General features: G+C 45.9%; 2 protein-coding genes across 2 annotated transcripts; both read left to right on the forward strand.

Moving 5' to 3' along the window:
* Positions 1–6,787: 6,787 nt before the first annotated feature.
* AYO21_07491 (hypothetical protein) lies at positions 6,788–7,168 on the forward strand (the record flags this gene model as incomplete). Its single annotated transcript, XM_022657446.1, has 1 exon — positions 6,788–7,168. The coding sequence occupies one exon, from the start codon at positions 6,788–6,790 to the stop codon at positions 7,166–7,168; it is 381 nt and encodes a 126-aa protein (XP_022510217.1).
* A 6,603-nt stretch (positions 7,169–13,771) lies between these two features.
* On the forward strand, positions 13,772–14,737 carry AYO21_07492 (hypothetical protein; the record flags this gene model as incomplete). The annotated part of the gene is made up of 1 exon (XM_022657447.1): positions 13,772–14,737. One exon carries the CDS (start codon positions 13,772–13,774, stop codon positions 14,735–14,737), a length of 966 nt encoding a protein of 321 aa, XP_022510218.1.
* Positions 14,738–15,554: the final 817 nt, after the last annotated feature.

Here is a 15,554-nt window from a genome sequence, read left to right on the forward strand (position 1 = left end):
TTCTAAGAGCTTACTTATATCTTCGTAGAAACTTTTAAAGGTTAGTAGTAATTCGATCGGATTATATTAGGTAGTAAGACACTTTAAGAACTTTATGCCCGAGTTAACATTACTATAAAGCGTTACCGCGATACACTCGAATTAATTAAAGAAGTAAAGAACATCACTCGCGAAGAGCTTAATTTAGATTTCTTCGATTTATATAAGGCGAATATAAGTAAAAATAAGATATAGTAGGACGTTATACGTAGACTTATTAGATTTACCTAAGAGAATAACCTATAATTCCTTACGACTTAGAGACTAGCCTAGTCCGAAGCCCTATACCGTATTAATAGTCTAGGGAAGAAGGGTATAAGTCGCGTTCTAGCTATTACGAATTCTAACTTAGAGAAGGTTAAGAAGAAAGTTATTAAGATAAACCTACCTATTCTTAACGCTACGATTACGCGAGAGATGCTTCCGAATTCTATATAGTCTCTTAATGCCTACGGTATACCTTAGTATAAGATAATACCTAATAAGATAATCGAACTTAGAAAGCCCCTTCCTTTACTATAGGATAAAAGTAGGAAGCGGAAGCGAGGCCAGCGTAGTAGTAGTAGTAGCGGCGGCGGTATACGCTAGAAGATACTAGGCGTATTAACTAATACGTTATTTAGCGATCTAGATTCTAATTCATTCCTTAACTCTAGGAATATCTAACGGAATATCTTCGAATTAAAAGAGTATAATCCTTAAACTAGTAATACGAAGACCGTTATACGTCTTAATGCTCTCGGGACGCTAGCTCGTACTATCCGATAGCTTATAAGTAGATAGCGAATAGGTAGTCCTATCCTAGTCCTCATTAGGCCGATGAAACTACTATAGTATAATATATAGTACTAAGATCTCGATAAGTTTAGAGAGCTAGAGAAAGCTCTACTAACCTACTATTTCTACTTTACGTAGTAGCTCGCCGGGAAAGAGCTAGTACTACTAAATCCCTTCTATTCTCTAGCTATTACTAAAGCCGCTACTAGTCCGACTATACTAGAAGATACACTTTAAAACCTTCGTCGCCTCGTAAAATACCGACCTTTATAGAGGCTAGGTAATAACCTATATATTATATAGGATAACTAGTAAGTATGGTAGGTATTTAGTCTAATCTAGTAACTTATTAGTTAATAATTTAGTCGGATAGTTTAGGAACTACTATAGGTCTCGACTATAAGAGATATTATCCGGATAATATAGTAGAGCTAACTAAGTATCTAGAGTGACTTTACTAGGCTAAACCTTATACCTAACGCATCGGTATACGTATCTTTATTCGATTCTAATCATTAGCTACTAGATGCCGCTAGTTAATTTAATAGTTAGGTAATAGACGACATTATTATAGGAGTAATTATCTATTATACTAGGAATTTCCGAGACGTCGAGGTCATTAACTCTAGCGCCTTTACAGCATTTAAGATACGAATTCGAGGTGAAAGAGAAGACTTCGCTACCGCACTAGCTATTAAACTAGGGTTACGACTTATCGTAGTATTAATCTATATCTATAGTAACTATTAGATTCTCGATATCATCGATATAGCGGAATATTAGTTAACCATCATCGATACTATATATATTAAGTTAGATACTTAAATCCTTCGCTACTTACTGTAAGAGAATAGTATCGATCTAGACAATTATTAAGATTATACATTCGATAATGTACCGAGGTAGCGAAACGTTAGTAACTATAGCTACTAGGTTATTATAAATACTAGAGGTATAATAGAGCGTCGCTCACTAGTAACTAATACTACTATAGGTCTACTACGGCTTAAAATATTAGGCGATCTTTTCCGTACGCTTTAAACGTATAATCCTAATCTCGAATTTTCTTACGAGATTACTCGACCGATAAGATTAATGAGGGGACTTTTTAGGGAGAATATACAGCGAGGTGTAGAGAAGGTCGGCCTAAGGTATAGGTTAACATCTAGTTAGCTATTATAGTTATTATCTACATTCGGAGGCTAAAAAATGAACTTAATAGATATCGATTAAGCGATAAAAGAAGCTATCGAAAAAGTTAAGGCGAGAGAAGGTAAGGAGTATAAGATTAAGTTAAAATGTACTATAATTAAGGGATAAGAATATCTACGAAAGATTAAAGAAGAAAATAATATAAAACGCCTAAAATAGTAGGTAGACGTAGAGTAATCGCGAAATGAAGAAGAAGAGAAAGTTAAGGAGGGTATAAAGGTAATACTAGACGGGTTAAAAAAAAAGGCGAACGAAGATAAAGGAAAGTCGAAGGTAGAGGATCCTAAAGGTAAGTCACTAAAGTAATGATTTTATAGATCTAAGAATAATGGATCTATAAAATATATACGTTAAGCTCCGTAGGGCGTTTAAGCTAGTATAAGACTCTTTAGTCCGAGAGTATTAACACTAGTTTTATAACTAAATAGGCTACTTCGTAGCACCTAAAAAAACCGTATGAAGTTACTAACTCTTCCATAAATAACTCTTCTATATAGCCTAGGTTAATCAGCCTAACCTAAAAGCTAAAGGTACTTATAAGAAAAGATCGTTATATATCTCCCGCGCACTAGAAGAGTCGTACGTATATAGAAGTCGCTCTATCGGTATATTAGTTAGAGTCTACGGTAGGAATCGATTATAGAGTCTAGTAGGAGAGGTTAAAAGTAGTAGGATCTCTTTCATAAAGAGATGTAGTCGACATAATAATTTATAGAAGTAGGCGTAGGCGTATCACGTACTAATAGTACGTAATAAGCCTACTAGTACGCGGTAAGCCTACGCCCACTTCTCGAGTTATTATCCCCTTAATATTCCCGTCCTCTTTACCTCGTCTACTATAGTAGGGAGTTAAATACGTCGAAAAAGTACTTTAAACTATATAGATACGAATTACTATAACTACCTTTACGAGACGCTACGCGCCTAAAAGCTAGGTAGAAATCGCTATAAGCTAAAAACGTATATACCGCTATCCCCCTCGCGATACATTACCCGACTAATAAGACGATGCTACCCCTTCTAGAGGATCTAATATTAGAAACCGAGAACCCTTAACGAATATAAGGTCGTTAGAGGATGATATAGATAGTAATAATGGTCTAGATAAATAGTAAGGTCTTACTTCAGACGAAGGTATTTTAAATACTAAAAGTATAGCGCGTAAAAGGAGGAAAGGTCGTATAACTGACGAGAAGTGTACGGATATTCTTTACCGAATGGCATATATCGATCGGATTACCCTATCGACACTACTATAGTATATTTAAGAGAAGTAAAGCGACCCTACCGTTAATCCAGCTTCGAGACAGCTTAAAAGCTTTATCATAGACGTCGTATACCGAACTGGAAACTAGAATTAAAACTAAGTATTAGATTAGATTATAATAAAAGAGTGGCAGCGTACGTTTAATTAGGGACTATAGTATATCGCGTAAAAGATTTTACGCTAGGAATTATTAGAGGTAGGGAAGCTTAAGGAAATGTTAGGTGGAATCGACGACGATAGCGAGAGAGAATAGTAACCGACTGACCCTATTATTCCCGAGGAGAATATTCGAATAGTAGCGCCGTACATAGTGAATCTCCTTTATAAAGTCTATTAACCTAAAGAACGAATGTAATAAAGAACTAAGGTTCTAAGTACGAGAATTTCCTACATTATTACGAATCTTTATTAACTTTAATAACTACGAAAGTGCGAATCTTTCTACGTAAGCCTCGGCTATTTCCTCCGAGCGTATAGGTTATTACGTAAGGGAATTAAGGTCTTAAATAGATATAGTGTCGTATACTCCTATAAGCGGTTATTGAAGGAGTAAGCGAGGTAAATGAAAAGGACTCAGTTAGAGGTTCGTACGCTAGAAGATGATCCACTCCTTAATATCACCATTAATAACTACGATATAGTAGATAGTGTAAACGACGAGCGTATAGGAGATCATAAATCTTATACGTCAGCTATAATAGGACTAATTAGTCGCGGCATTAAGATACTAGTAAGTAGTCTACGATAAGATATACTGAATCTCTTATATCGAATTAAAGTGCCTAATATATATCGAGCGGGTATCGGCTACGATCGTATACTAAAGGTAGGAAATATACGGATATAATTTAATAGATTAGAAGTCCCTAGATCTATTAAATATCTAAGCTTATCGGCGCGAGAGACGTTAATCTATATTATAGCTTTAGCGATTCTACATTTTTAGTGCTATTCGCGATGCGCTCTAGATAATGGCGATAAATATACTTAGTAGATAAGAAATAGTCCTAGATAGGGTCGGGTTAGGCTATACTCGCTTAGTTATCACGAAGATTAAGGCGTTATATTAATATAGTAATAGTCGAGCTAGCCGTTAATCATTACCCCTCGAGCTAATAATGATCGACGAATCCACTACGGAAGGGATACTCTAGATTCTAAACGAGATTATAATCACCTAATTAAGTTACGACGAAGACAGCGAAATATTTAAGACCCGACTTTACCTTATTTATAGTAATTAAAAGACGGTAGATCGACTACGAAGTTATCGATAATCTCGCGTAGATAACTCTCGCCTATACGACTTTATAAAGTAGTTTCTTCCCTACTTAAGATAGTAACATACTAAATTTAACTATCTATAGCTAGTCTACCAGGCTCATTAGCCGTCTACTCCATCCTAAGATGACTCTACTCTATAAGTAAATACCGCCTTCTAGGGAAGGAAGCATCTATCTAATCTAAGATCATTCCGCGCGCTAGAAGAACTAGAGATATACAGCTTTCGTATCAGAATCGTAATAATGTTCATACGAAATGTACTTAAGTACGACTAACGACTACGTCGGGGAGATATAATGAAGGATATCATCTATAAGCTTAAGGAGATGTCTATCGCGACTTTCGAGGACTAGATTAATTAGATATACGATAATCTCCATTCGGATACTTATAACCCTTCATTCGGATAGGAACCGGATTAAGAACTCTAGAACTATATACTCTTTCTACGCAATATATTCCTATATCTCTTACTAAGAGATGGAATTAAATATAGTAACATCGGCTACCTCCGGATTAGCATTATAATTATAAGTCTCTATTATTAAGGTTCTAAGAGTCCTAGGTATACTAAAGAATTTCTCTACCTATTTACGATGACATATAAAGAAGGAGCCGCATACCCCGACCTATAGTATACTATATTAGCGAATAGCCTTATAAACTATCGAGGAAAGAGCGACTTACATTTCGAGAAGGATCGGGAGCTGAAATTCCTTAATAAGTTTATTAAACGAAGTAGAGCTCGCTACTATTCATTAAGTAAGCTAGCTAAGGAGGTACTTAGGAAGGCCGCACTTATTCAGCCTTAGTCTTAATTAATTACCGACCGATTTAGTACTTAAGTTACTTTTAAAGATAGGACACTATATATAGAAAAGCCAGCGTCCGAGGAGATCTAGGCGTTAGTAGGGCGACTACTATAGTTATCTATCTTACCGAAGAAACATCGTTAGAGTATATTCGTAGTACGGAGCTTCTACGAGATAGGCATGGAGAATATTAATACGAAGGTGACCCGTTTCAATAATAAGTTAAGGAACGTAGAGGTTACAGTATCTTCTAGTCTAGTATCTAAAACCTCTTTAGTCGGCGAGTATAATAAGAGTAGTGATGATGAAGCTAAGGTAGACGAGGTTACGGAAATAGGTTAATGGACTAGAGATATCCTAAGCGATAGCGAAGCCTTAAATAGTAATTTCAGTCAACCGGTAGGGGTTTAACCTACCATTTAATAGATCCATTATTTCATAGGATCTATAAAATAGTGTCTTCGTAGTTCCTATACTTCACCGTACTATATTTTCGCGAAAATTTCCGGCTAGTACTGTAGATTACATCGATTTATGAGGGTGGTATTTTAAGATTACGCCGTGAACGCGATGGCTTATATAAGTGCACGTATTGGAGCTTAGACTCGTTTGATAAAATGACCCTCTAGGGCATTTAATTGGTCCGCGCTTCAGCGCTAAGAGGACTAATCAGCGCTTACGCTTGGCAACACCGAGTCTGAGAATCTGAGACAAAGTGACTACCATTTTGAGCAGCAACCGCACTCTCACCAGGTCCAGTCACATGACAGATGATGTGACGGAATCCGCCAAGACCCTGGCCAAAGTCAACGCGCCCCCCTCCAAAAGGCCTCCTCAGTCAAGATCGTCCCCATCTCCACTAGCTGTCATTCGTCAACCAGAAACTTATGACGTTTGTGCTTCCTGTATTGTGGAAGATGACCCCGCCTTACCCGTCGTTTCAACCTCCGGCCTGAAGTGGCTTGGGATTGGGCATCGTATACCCTCTTGACGAAGACACTGTCGTCAAGGTCGCTCCGCCATGGCATAGTGATTACGCCACCAACGAAAGTCTTGATGATCTTCAGATAGAGAGGCTTGTCTATCAGCATCTGGGGACTCATCCCCGAATATCTCGATATATCTCATCTGTTCAACGAGGAATCGTTCTCGAGAGGTTTGGCGATCCGCTGCGAAAACGGCTAGTAGAGCTTCGCGGGCGAAACGAGTCTCCTTCGGACGGTCAGGCTCTGAAATGGTCAACGCAAGTGGCAGAAGGCCTGGCGTACCTACACCGTAAACACGTCGTGCAAGGTGATATCGGCTGCCATAATATACTTTTGAAATCCGACGAGGTCAAGTTGTGCGATTTTGGCGGCTCCTCGATTCACGGGAAACAAGCCAAAGTCGGTTACGAATGCCGATCTCAACGTTGGGACGATACTCACGAAAACCCGTCCATTCGAGCCGAGCTATTCGCACTCGGCTCCACCATCTACGAAATCTGGACGACCACAAGGCCTTTCAAGACGACCCCAACGACATGGTCGAGGAGAAATACAAATGCCAGCGCTTTCCGGACGTCGAAGCCAGTCCAGTAGCCGGCATCATCAAAGGGTGCTGGTATGGAACTTATGGTTCTGCAGATGAGGTTGTCACCGCCCTCAAATCACTCCAGACCGAACGAACGGTGGCCCTCAACTTCACCAATGTCAACAAGTGGACAATATTTGTTAATTCGCCTGCGTCGTCACAGCCTGCACTCTCGCACTATGGCTTAAGCCACATGCAGCTGTAAGCACTCTTCGAAAGAATCGGTTTCCACGGTATTTGTATTTCTGGGGACGTTAGGTCTCTGCGGCCAGACAGCCGGACTTGGAGAAACTTACCACAGTGGTTTCTGGCCGTTTGCCTTCACACACCGGACAATCCTGGTTGCGTTTTGTGGAACCAAATATAACACCCGGGAGAGGAGTAGCGTCTCGACATTGACGTTCCAGCCCTCTAGGATTCGGATTGGCGCAGATTGAATAGACTCTGTTGGTCACTCGGTGGCTGGCGGTACAACTGGAATAGACAAAGACCGTGTCAACATAGTGGCACATGACTTCGGAAATGGTAGCAGAGATAACACAGTCTGCGTGGCTCGGGCTTCAGGTTGTATGCTCGGCGTTGATTGTATGTGCTTCTGAGATCGACTGATGGGACAGATAGAGTAGCAAAGGAGGTCAAAACTGACTGATGGCTAGGAAGGAGCGGTCCGTACCTAGAGAATGTTCCCACTGAGAATTGCCCGAGATCAGCACTATAGGTGCACTGGGGCAGTTAGGACAACTCTGAGAAGAAGTTATTTTCCGGGGGGAATGACTTTCTCTCACGATAGTCTGAGGGCGTAGCCCCTCGTTGGTCATGTGGGCCTAGTTAGGCATCCAGCCGGTATCGGCCATTCAAGTCAGTTGGTCGCAATGGTAGTACAGAGTGGACCTCGAGGAATTTTTGCTACCACTCAACGATCACGGAGAGCGGGATGGTCATCATCTTGCAGGACAATCGCCGATGGCCTGTGACAGTCTGGAACTCCTGCAGTGATCACAAGGTGTTCCGTCGGAGTCGGTGAAGATGTTTGGACAGCGGTCTAGCGCTTGGAAAGGGTCTGCCCCTCCTGTGTAACACTGACTAGGTCACCCCCACCACCCGTTGCGCTGTCTGTTGCTCTGACCGACACAGCCAAGCCTCAAAGGAACAACCAAAGTAACTTGAAGGGCTTTCAGTCGTGAGACCTCCAGAGTGGTTGCCACTAATTTCAAGCACTTGGACACTCATAGACCGCTTGAGAACGATAAACGCCAACTTGCCTGTGCCAGTGATTGAAAACACGAATCAAGCTCAAAAACTACACGATGCCCGTAACCACTCAGCTCCGAGTCTCCTGGGCAGCAGTAACCTAATCAACACAGTCCACTTCTGTGATGTTCCGGGGCTCCATCGTGCCCCAGCCCAAGTTTGTATATGAGGACCTGACACTCTGGCCTTGACCAGTCATGCATGCACGCAAGCCGCGAAGGAACTCGAGCGAAGAGGCCTTGTTCTTTCATCAACCGCGCATATACAGACATGGTAAACAACCCGTGCCCTCGTCATGATGTCCTGGTCTCACAGGATGTTACTTGTCGCCATGGGTAGCCCTATTTCTGATGTAGTGGAGGGGGTGAATATTTCCAGTGACTAGTGGGTATTAGTGACAGTTGAGACTCGCACAACCAATCACAATCAATCACACACGAACGAACATTCAGGAGGAAAAACAAAAACAAAAATGCCTTCCTCAGATCTCCCACCAAAATGGCAAAAACTTATCACAGAACAGCTCAACCGACTGGTCTGTGCTAAGGAAAACTCGCTCCTTGCGGAGTTGGTTTTTCTCGCCCGGTTTTACTACGGAAATTTTTACTACGTGGTTGATGGTCGTCGGAATCTCGGAGGGGGAGGGGGGATTCGAATCGAGGTCCTGATGCCCGCTAACCCGGTGTTAGGTTTGACCTGACAGGACCTGGATTTGCCGTAACTGTGACTCGAACTCGTGGATTCGTCCTTTTGTTGTGGAGAAAGGGGGTCTTTGCGTGGCAGAATTTGGAGAGAGAAAACATATATACTAGTGATTTTTTTTGGTGGTGGTTGTACCGGTACCGGTTACTCCACTGTGGGTGAGGGGGGCCCGTAGTTTGTCTACACTCCCACCCAGGACATCGTTTCTACTATTTACGTATACAAAAGTCGTGCAAACAAGGCCACGACGCTGATACAATCATGACTTGCCCTTGCTGGGTTGCAGGAAGCAGGAAGCAGTGGCGGTACCATTGATATTCGCAACATCGTTCCCTCGGCTTGGGCCAGGATGATCTGAATGGCCTGGTCGTCTACCTGATAAACAATCAAGGGAGGTTTGACCCGCACTGCTGCTGTGCAGAGTCCTCGAACAGAAATTTTCCTACCAGCTCGTCATAGTGGTCCGTTTCAAATTGAACGTGAACACAGCCCAGGTAATGACACAAAAACCAGCTCATCGTCATGCCAATCTTTGCGGAACCAGGATTGCGTACTATTCACTGTCTTGATCTCAATCAGTTCCTTCTCTTCCGAAGGGCTGTTCCTTATCATTCACGCAGACACTGAGGTAGGCAGGTTCTATCTCCTCGACTGCTAGACTGACACTGACTGTTTCAAGGCCAGGTTTCTGGCTTGTCTACTTGCTCCACGATTTAGAGCACAGGGTTCAATAGCCAAGGCCATTGGATATATCAGCATTATCGTGAAACATTTGCGGCTCTTCGGAGGAGGTATCAGATCCGCATTCACGGTAATTTTTGAGATACGCGGCGGATCGAAACATCTCCCTACCATTGCTTCCATACTCGCCAGATCGCTCGCTCTTTACCAGAAGATCAGAGACAATGTTATGCCACGCGCTATCGAAAAATATATCAATACATATCCACTCCTCATGATGGTGCGAAAGAATCAAGTCGTGCAAGCATGAGGCTAAAATCCGGTCTGTCTCATCGGATATTGGGGCAAGAAAAACGACACCACACAAGTTATACGAGGGCATAAAGATGCTGAACGAGCAGTCGAGCAGTTTTCTCTGTGCGCAGCCCCGATCGCCATCTCGCCAGCCAACGAGTCCGAGTCTGGGTGCAGGGTGAGGTGGTGACCTCGCGAATATGAAGTACGAGTTAAGCATCAAGATCCAACACGCCATCCACGTCAGGGAGGTGTCGCACTTGAGCCCACAGGCCGCAGTCGGCTGCTAACTGGATCGATGTCGGCGACGAACTTCTCAATAAAGCGAGATTAAGGGTTTGGAACCGATATAGAACGTCTTCTTCACATCGTTGACTAACGACGCACAACGGGCCTTTATGTCCGAGGGAGCTAACGCCAACAGCCCCGTGAGACAGCACTCGGCCTTGGAGACCAATTAGTTCCTGCTACAGGCGCTGGTCGAGGTGATGCGTTGGTGAACGAGCTAGCCTGTCTATCTTGATCAGCGAGAGGCGGTGAAAGCCAGCCAGTGTAACAGGGATGTGGACATAATTCAGTACAGGGCCACGAAAGAGCCCGCGTTGACGATAACGACCAGCAAGACAGCGCGGCGTGGCCGGAAAGATAGCGGTGGTCCCAGGGCCCCAGGAGAAGAAACATTATGGACAACTGATAGATACACGGCCGATACCACGAGCGGCTACCACCCACTCCGAGACCGTGCCAGCACAGAACGGAATGGCAGTGTAGACGACTACGGACCGGAGCTAGAGTCCTCTTACCTGGATCGAGTAGGGCGAGAACAACCAGCACACGACGAGAGACGACACGATGACAGCCATGAGCGCGGGCGCGGTCGTGACACCTGGGGCATCTTTTGAACTCGACAGCAGAAGCCAGCTCTAACAATTACTTGATTGACACCACAGCCTGGGCAAGTTCAGACAGTCAACCAGATGTAATCAAGAGCTGTGATGGAAACCCGCTTATGGCTATCCCGGAAAGACCGGCATCGAAGCGACCGTTCGCACTTGGCTGGTGTAGATCTAGATTCTGTCCTTCGCCACAAAATATTTTCGCCAGGTTGGCGCCGAATAAGATCGCCGTGAGCCACGTTCAAGGATCTGGTGCCATTGGACAGCACGATCGATCCGTAACGTGTACGGATACGAGTTCGTGGACATGGCTGAGGATTTCTGCGAGAAGGCGATGAGAGAGATGGAGAAGGCCAGGAAAGGGGCATGGTCGAGGCATTCCTTGATCGAGGTCGTGGAGGGTGCCCAGAACGATCTCCGAGTACGAGTGCGGGTACGAAGCACACGCCCACGGCTCCGTTACTACAAAGAAACCACGGCTCGACCATGAAACAGCAGTTGTATGGGCCGGTGGACGCGACCGGTAAGATAAATGAGGCGTTGGTCAGCCTCATGAAAAGATTCGGGGCCATCTTCAAGGCCGTGTAGACCGCATGGACGAACTTGATGAAACGTCGGTCTCGTACAAGACAGAGACCTCGTGCTCGTACAGCACAATATGGCCTGCTTGGTGCCCAATGAGGAGTCGGTCGTGATCATTGTGTGACTTCGGGCCGTGGGATTAAGCTTCGCGCTAGACCTATCTGGAACTAGCATCATCAAGATAGGCCTAGCGCCATCGACAGCTACTGGCCAGTCATCGCTGCCTGGTACCTGAACGCGATGGACGATATGCACGAGGCCACACGTGCGGCCGACATCCGGGACACCACTAGGGAGCTGGCGCCTGAGTATGTACATGATCAGATCATGGTCACGGACCCGGAACGACGACGCAGAAGCTGAGAATCCACTTGGCGCCTGGGACACCGAGCTGAGAGAATGATGAGCGCAATCGAGGCTAAGATCGCCATGATGTTGGCGGGCACAGCTCTGGATAGCCCCAGGGCAGTATCGTGACCTTGAAGCAGAATGCGGGCGGCGCTAGACTCCAGAGCATCACAGACGGCGACTCGCTGATGAGAGACCACGATTCGAACCCAGTGGTGAACCTGACCTCGAACTAGAGCGTCTTATGAAACGACTTCAAAGACGTCAGCATTATCCGTCAGCGCAGTCGAAGCTCTCAAGCCCCTCCGCCACCATGAGCATGAGCATTAGAGAGCACGAACGGGAACATGAACCACACCACATTCAAAGAGCCACTCCGCAACAATGCCCGTGTATCTGCTCGGTGTTGCGGCCAACCGATATCCGAGAGGATATCTTTACCAATGTTGAATATCTGGTGGCTGCTCGGGTCGTCCCTGTTTGAAGTAAGCGTCCTGCGGACCGTTGCTGGTGACTTTAAAAACCAAGAAACACTCAGAGAAAGGGTGAATTCACTCCTGGACAAATCTCGATTTTCCACTGTAACGTCGATTTGAAGGAGCTCATCAGTCATGAACACACCTCCGCAGCGCAGGAAAGGAAGGCCTTGGAGTCTGTATTCGTTAGAAGATGGCTGAAGGTGCTGGTTGGCTCTGAGTGTTCTAGTTCAAGGACGGACGTGGGGCCGTTTATGTTGAAAAGTAGTACCCTTCTCTCTCTCCTTGGCGTTTCGGTATAACATGCCTAACATAGTTAAGCTTCCCAGTTCAAACACAAGAGTCACGACCCCGGTGAGGACTGGGTCTGGTCTCTCCTCAACGAATACATCTATTACTCGAGAGCCTAAAATGTGCATGCAGGGTGTTCTGAATGGAAAAACCGCTGCCACGGGAGCCACCCTCCGGATAATACGGTCAACAGGACCTGGACCGATTCATCAAGTCGTCTTCCTCCGACCACGACGCGTGGACAAAGGAAGAGGAGGTTCAGCACGATGTCGACACGGTTGCCGCACCGAAGCAGCTGGAAGAGAGCTACTTACCACTACCAAAAGTTTTTTGGAGATACTAAATTGCGATGAGAATGAGCGTATGTTCTTCGAAAGATCATCGACTTTTATTATATCACTACCTCGGCTCTCCCTAGGCTCAACTTTTCTTCCTTTACCAGCGCTCCTCCAGACTTTGTCGATCCACGTGCGGTGTCTTTTAGTTTTTTGAAAATATGAAATAACGAGGACAAACCAGCTGCCTACCCCCTGACCAGAAATCGAGAGGAAGTTAACCCTTCTGGAGAGATTTTGGGCTCCTCTGAGAAGCTGTTGACAATTTTGTGAGAAGATGCGAGCGCGAGTATGTGATATAAGCAAAGGAAAAAACATCTGAATATTTGCTCCTTGCTGCGTCGGGGGACCCCAGCGACCAGCAAAAAGTACCGGGACTGACATGGCAAACTCCCGCCCACCTACCTCGCCGGTCCCCCCAGAGGCAGGCACCAGAATAGACAAGCTCGCCACTGCGAGAGCTCCCGAGTGACTTGAAATGGCGTCAATTACTAATATCCAACCCAGAGGACCATGCATGGCAATTACAACCCTCATAAAAAGTTCATATTCGCTCTGAAGCTTGTTCTGGAGCTGTCTCTGCTGACTCCTTCTTTGCCCTGGCTCTCCTGTCCCCTCTCAGAGGTCACTTCCCACTTCCCACTGCGGACAAGTTATGCCGAGCACGGTGGGAAGAGCCATCGGCATCCCTCGCAGATCTTCATCAGTGAATATCCCACGAGGCAATTGTGCTTGTGCGGCTTTATTCACTGCAAAAGTCTGTGGGTTCCCTGGTCAGTCAGGAGGCAATGATGTGAAGAGCCATGACCTACCAACTGCCTTCCCTTCACTCTCAACGAATCTTCTTGTTCTTTTGCTGACGTCTTCCCGACTTTCTTCCCTCTGTGCTCATCCACAATTCCGACTTTTGACACCACGTGCTTCAAATATCGACCCCCTCGCTTCTGATACCATGGCCTCTCGCCTCCTTCTTTCGCTCGCCATCGCTCTATTCACGTTGGCCATGCTCGGCACCCAGCTGGAGGACACGCTCGTGAACATTCCTCCAGAGATTGCATACCGGATGCAGGTCGCCGTGGATGACTGTGTGGCACTCGCGACGTTCGTTTCGGTGACCTTTGACGAATGTGACCCGGTATACCTGCGATTCTTCCCCCATGACGATGCCGCGTTTGTTCAACAAGTCTTTCGCCGAATCGCCAACATCCCGCCAAACGTGGTACTAGGCCCATCTGACTTTGCCGGCATCATGCAACACCGCGCTGCCATCGGCTTAGATCCGCGCCTGGTGGATCTGGTCATCACGTACGGCAACCACCCGCAGGGGCAGATCCAAGACTGTGGGACCGACGAGGACCCTGAGGCGTTCTTCGCACTGCTAAATTCAGGCCAACCCTCCGTCAGCATCTGCCCGCAAGCTTTTGAGAGATACCCGGACCTCATGGAGATATTAGACCCACCCGCGTGGGCGAGAGATGCACAGGGACACCCGGACCCGGGCTTCGGATGCGATGGCCTGGGCGACCACGACTCGGAGCTCATGTGGTGCGTGGGCGCAATATTGCTGCACGAGATCCTGCATTATCCGGACCTCTTCAACGACATCCCCCAGTTTGACAAGCTGATCAACTTCCGCGGACCGAGACGGTCGATCGGTGACTTTTCGGGCCCCAGTCCCCCGAACGGTTACGGCCCATATTACTCTCGCGTCCTCCAGTTCCTCTCTGCTGTCCGGCCCGGTGACTACGGACCGCATGAAGCCATCAACAACGCAGACAGTTATGCCACGTATGCCTTGTCGGTTTGGTGGAGGTGGAGGTGCCAGAGGTCTTTTCGGGAGTCGGTCACGTCGATGGACGCATGGCTTCGAGATCCGCCTCCACGGCCTTTTCCACCACCACCATCAGTACAACAGTAATGGCACAGCAGGAAGTGGATGGCGCACCGACAAGTCAAAGGTTCAATGATGCGTGGAGTCGCAAGCGAGATTGAGACAGACGCGGGTTGTTGTTGGTCGATGATCAAGTACTCAGAGCGACGAATGACGAGTACGTTTGTCTGTTTCGCTTACTTTGGCGCAGAAGACCATAGATGTGGGGAAGACATGGACGGCACATTTGTATGAGCAACAGGCTCGAAAGAAATAATAGATATGGAATGGGACATGGACGGTACATTGTGTCAGTATCGGGCTCGAAAGCTTTCCAAAACAAAACAAAAGGAAGGAGAAAGAGTGAGGGCCAGACGGAGAAAATTATTACTTGATCAGGCAGGAATATCAATATACCTTGAATCCAATCACTTTTCGTCTATTGCTTTGTAAGTAATATGTGCTTGGAGCCCCGTCCTTTTGCATTGTATCAAGCAGATGGACATCCGCAGGAGGGAAGGGAGGGTCGTGTTGACAAGACAGCTTGAATCCCCAGTGCGCAGTGATGATATCCCTCGCCTCGCCGTGGGCCAGCAGGCATTGATTAACGCGAGAGTTGAGATACGGGCGAGTTTGTCGTGCCCTATAGCCACCATCCTACTCACCGGCAAATCTTTTGACCTCTCCAAGCCTGAGAAGCAGCTCGCTAATAACTAACCCGAGTCATGTCCAAGCCACTCTGATGAGGTTCCCCCAGTACTGTTCGTAGTCCGTAAACCAGCCCTGAAAAAATTGGCCTTGACCGTCCGAGGTACGAGGGCTCGACGGACCATTCTGTGGAGAAGGTCCCAGCTGTATAACACCA

Source organism: Fonsecaea monophora (genome assembly GCF_001642475.1).
Source record: "Fonsecaea monophora strain CBS 269.37 chromosome Unknown Scaff58, whole genome shotgun sequence".
Classification (NCBI taxonomy): Eukaryota; Fungi; Ascomycota; class Eurotiomycetes; order Chaetothyriales; family Herpotrichiellaceae; genus Fonsecaea; species Fonsecaea monophora.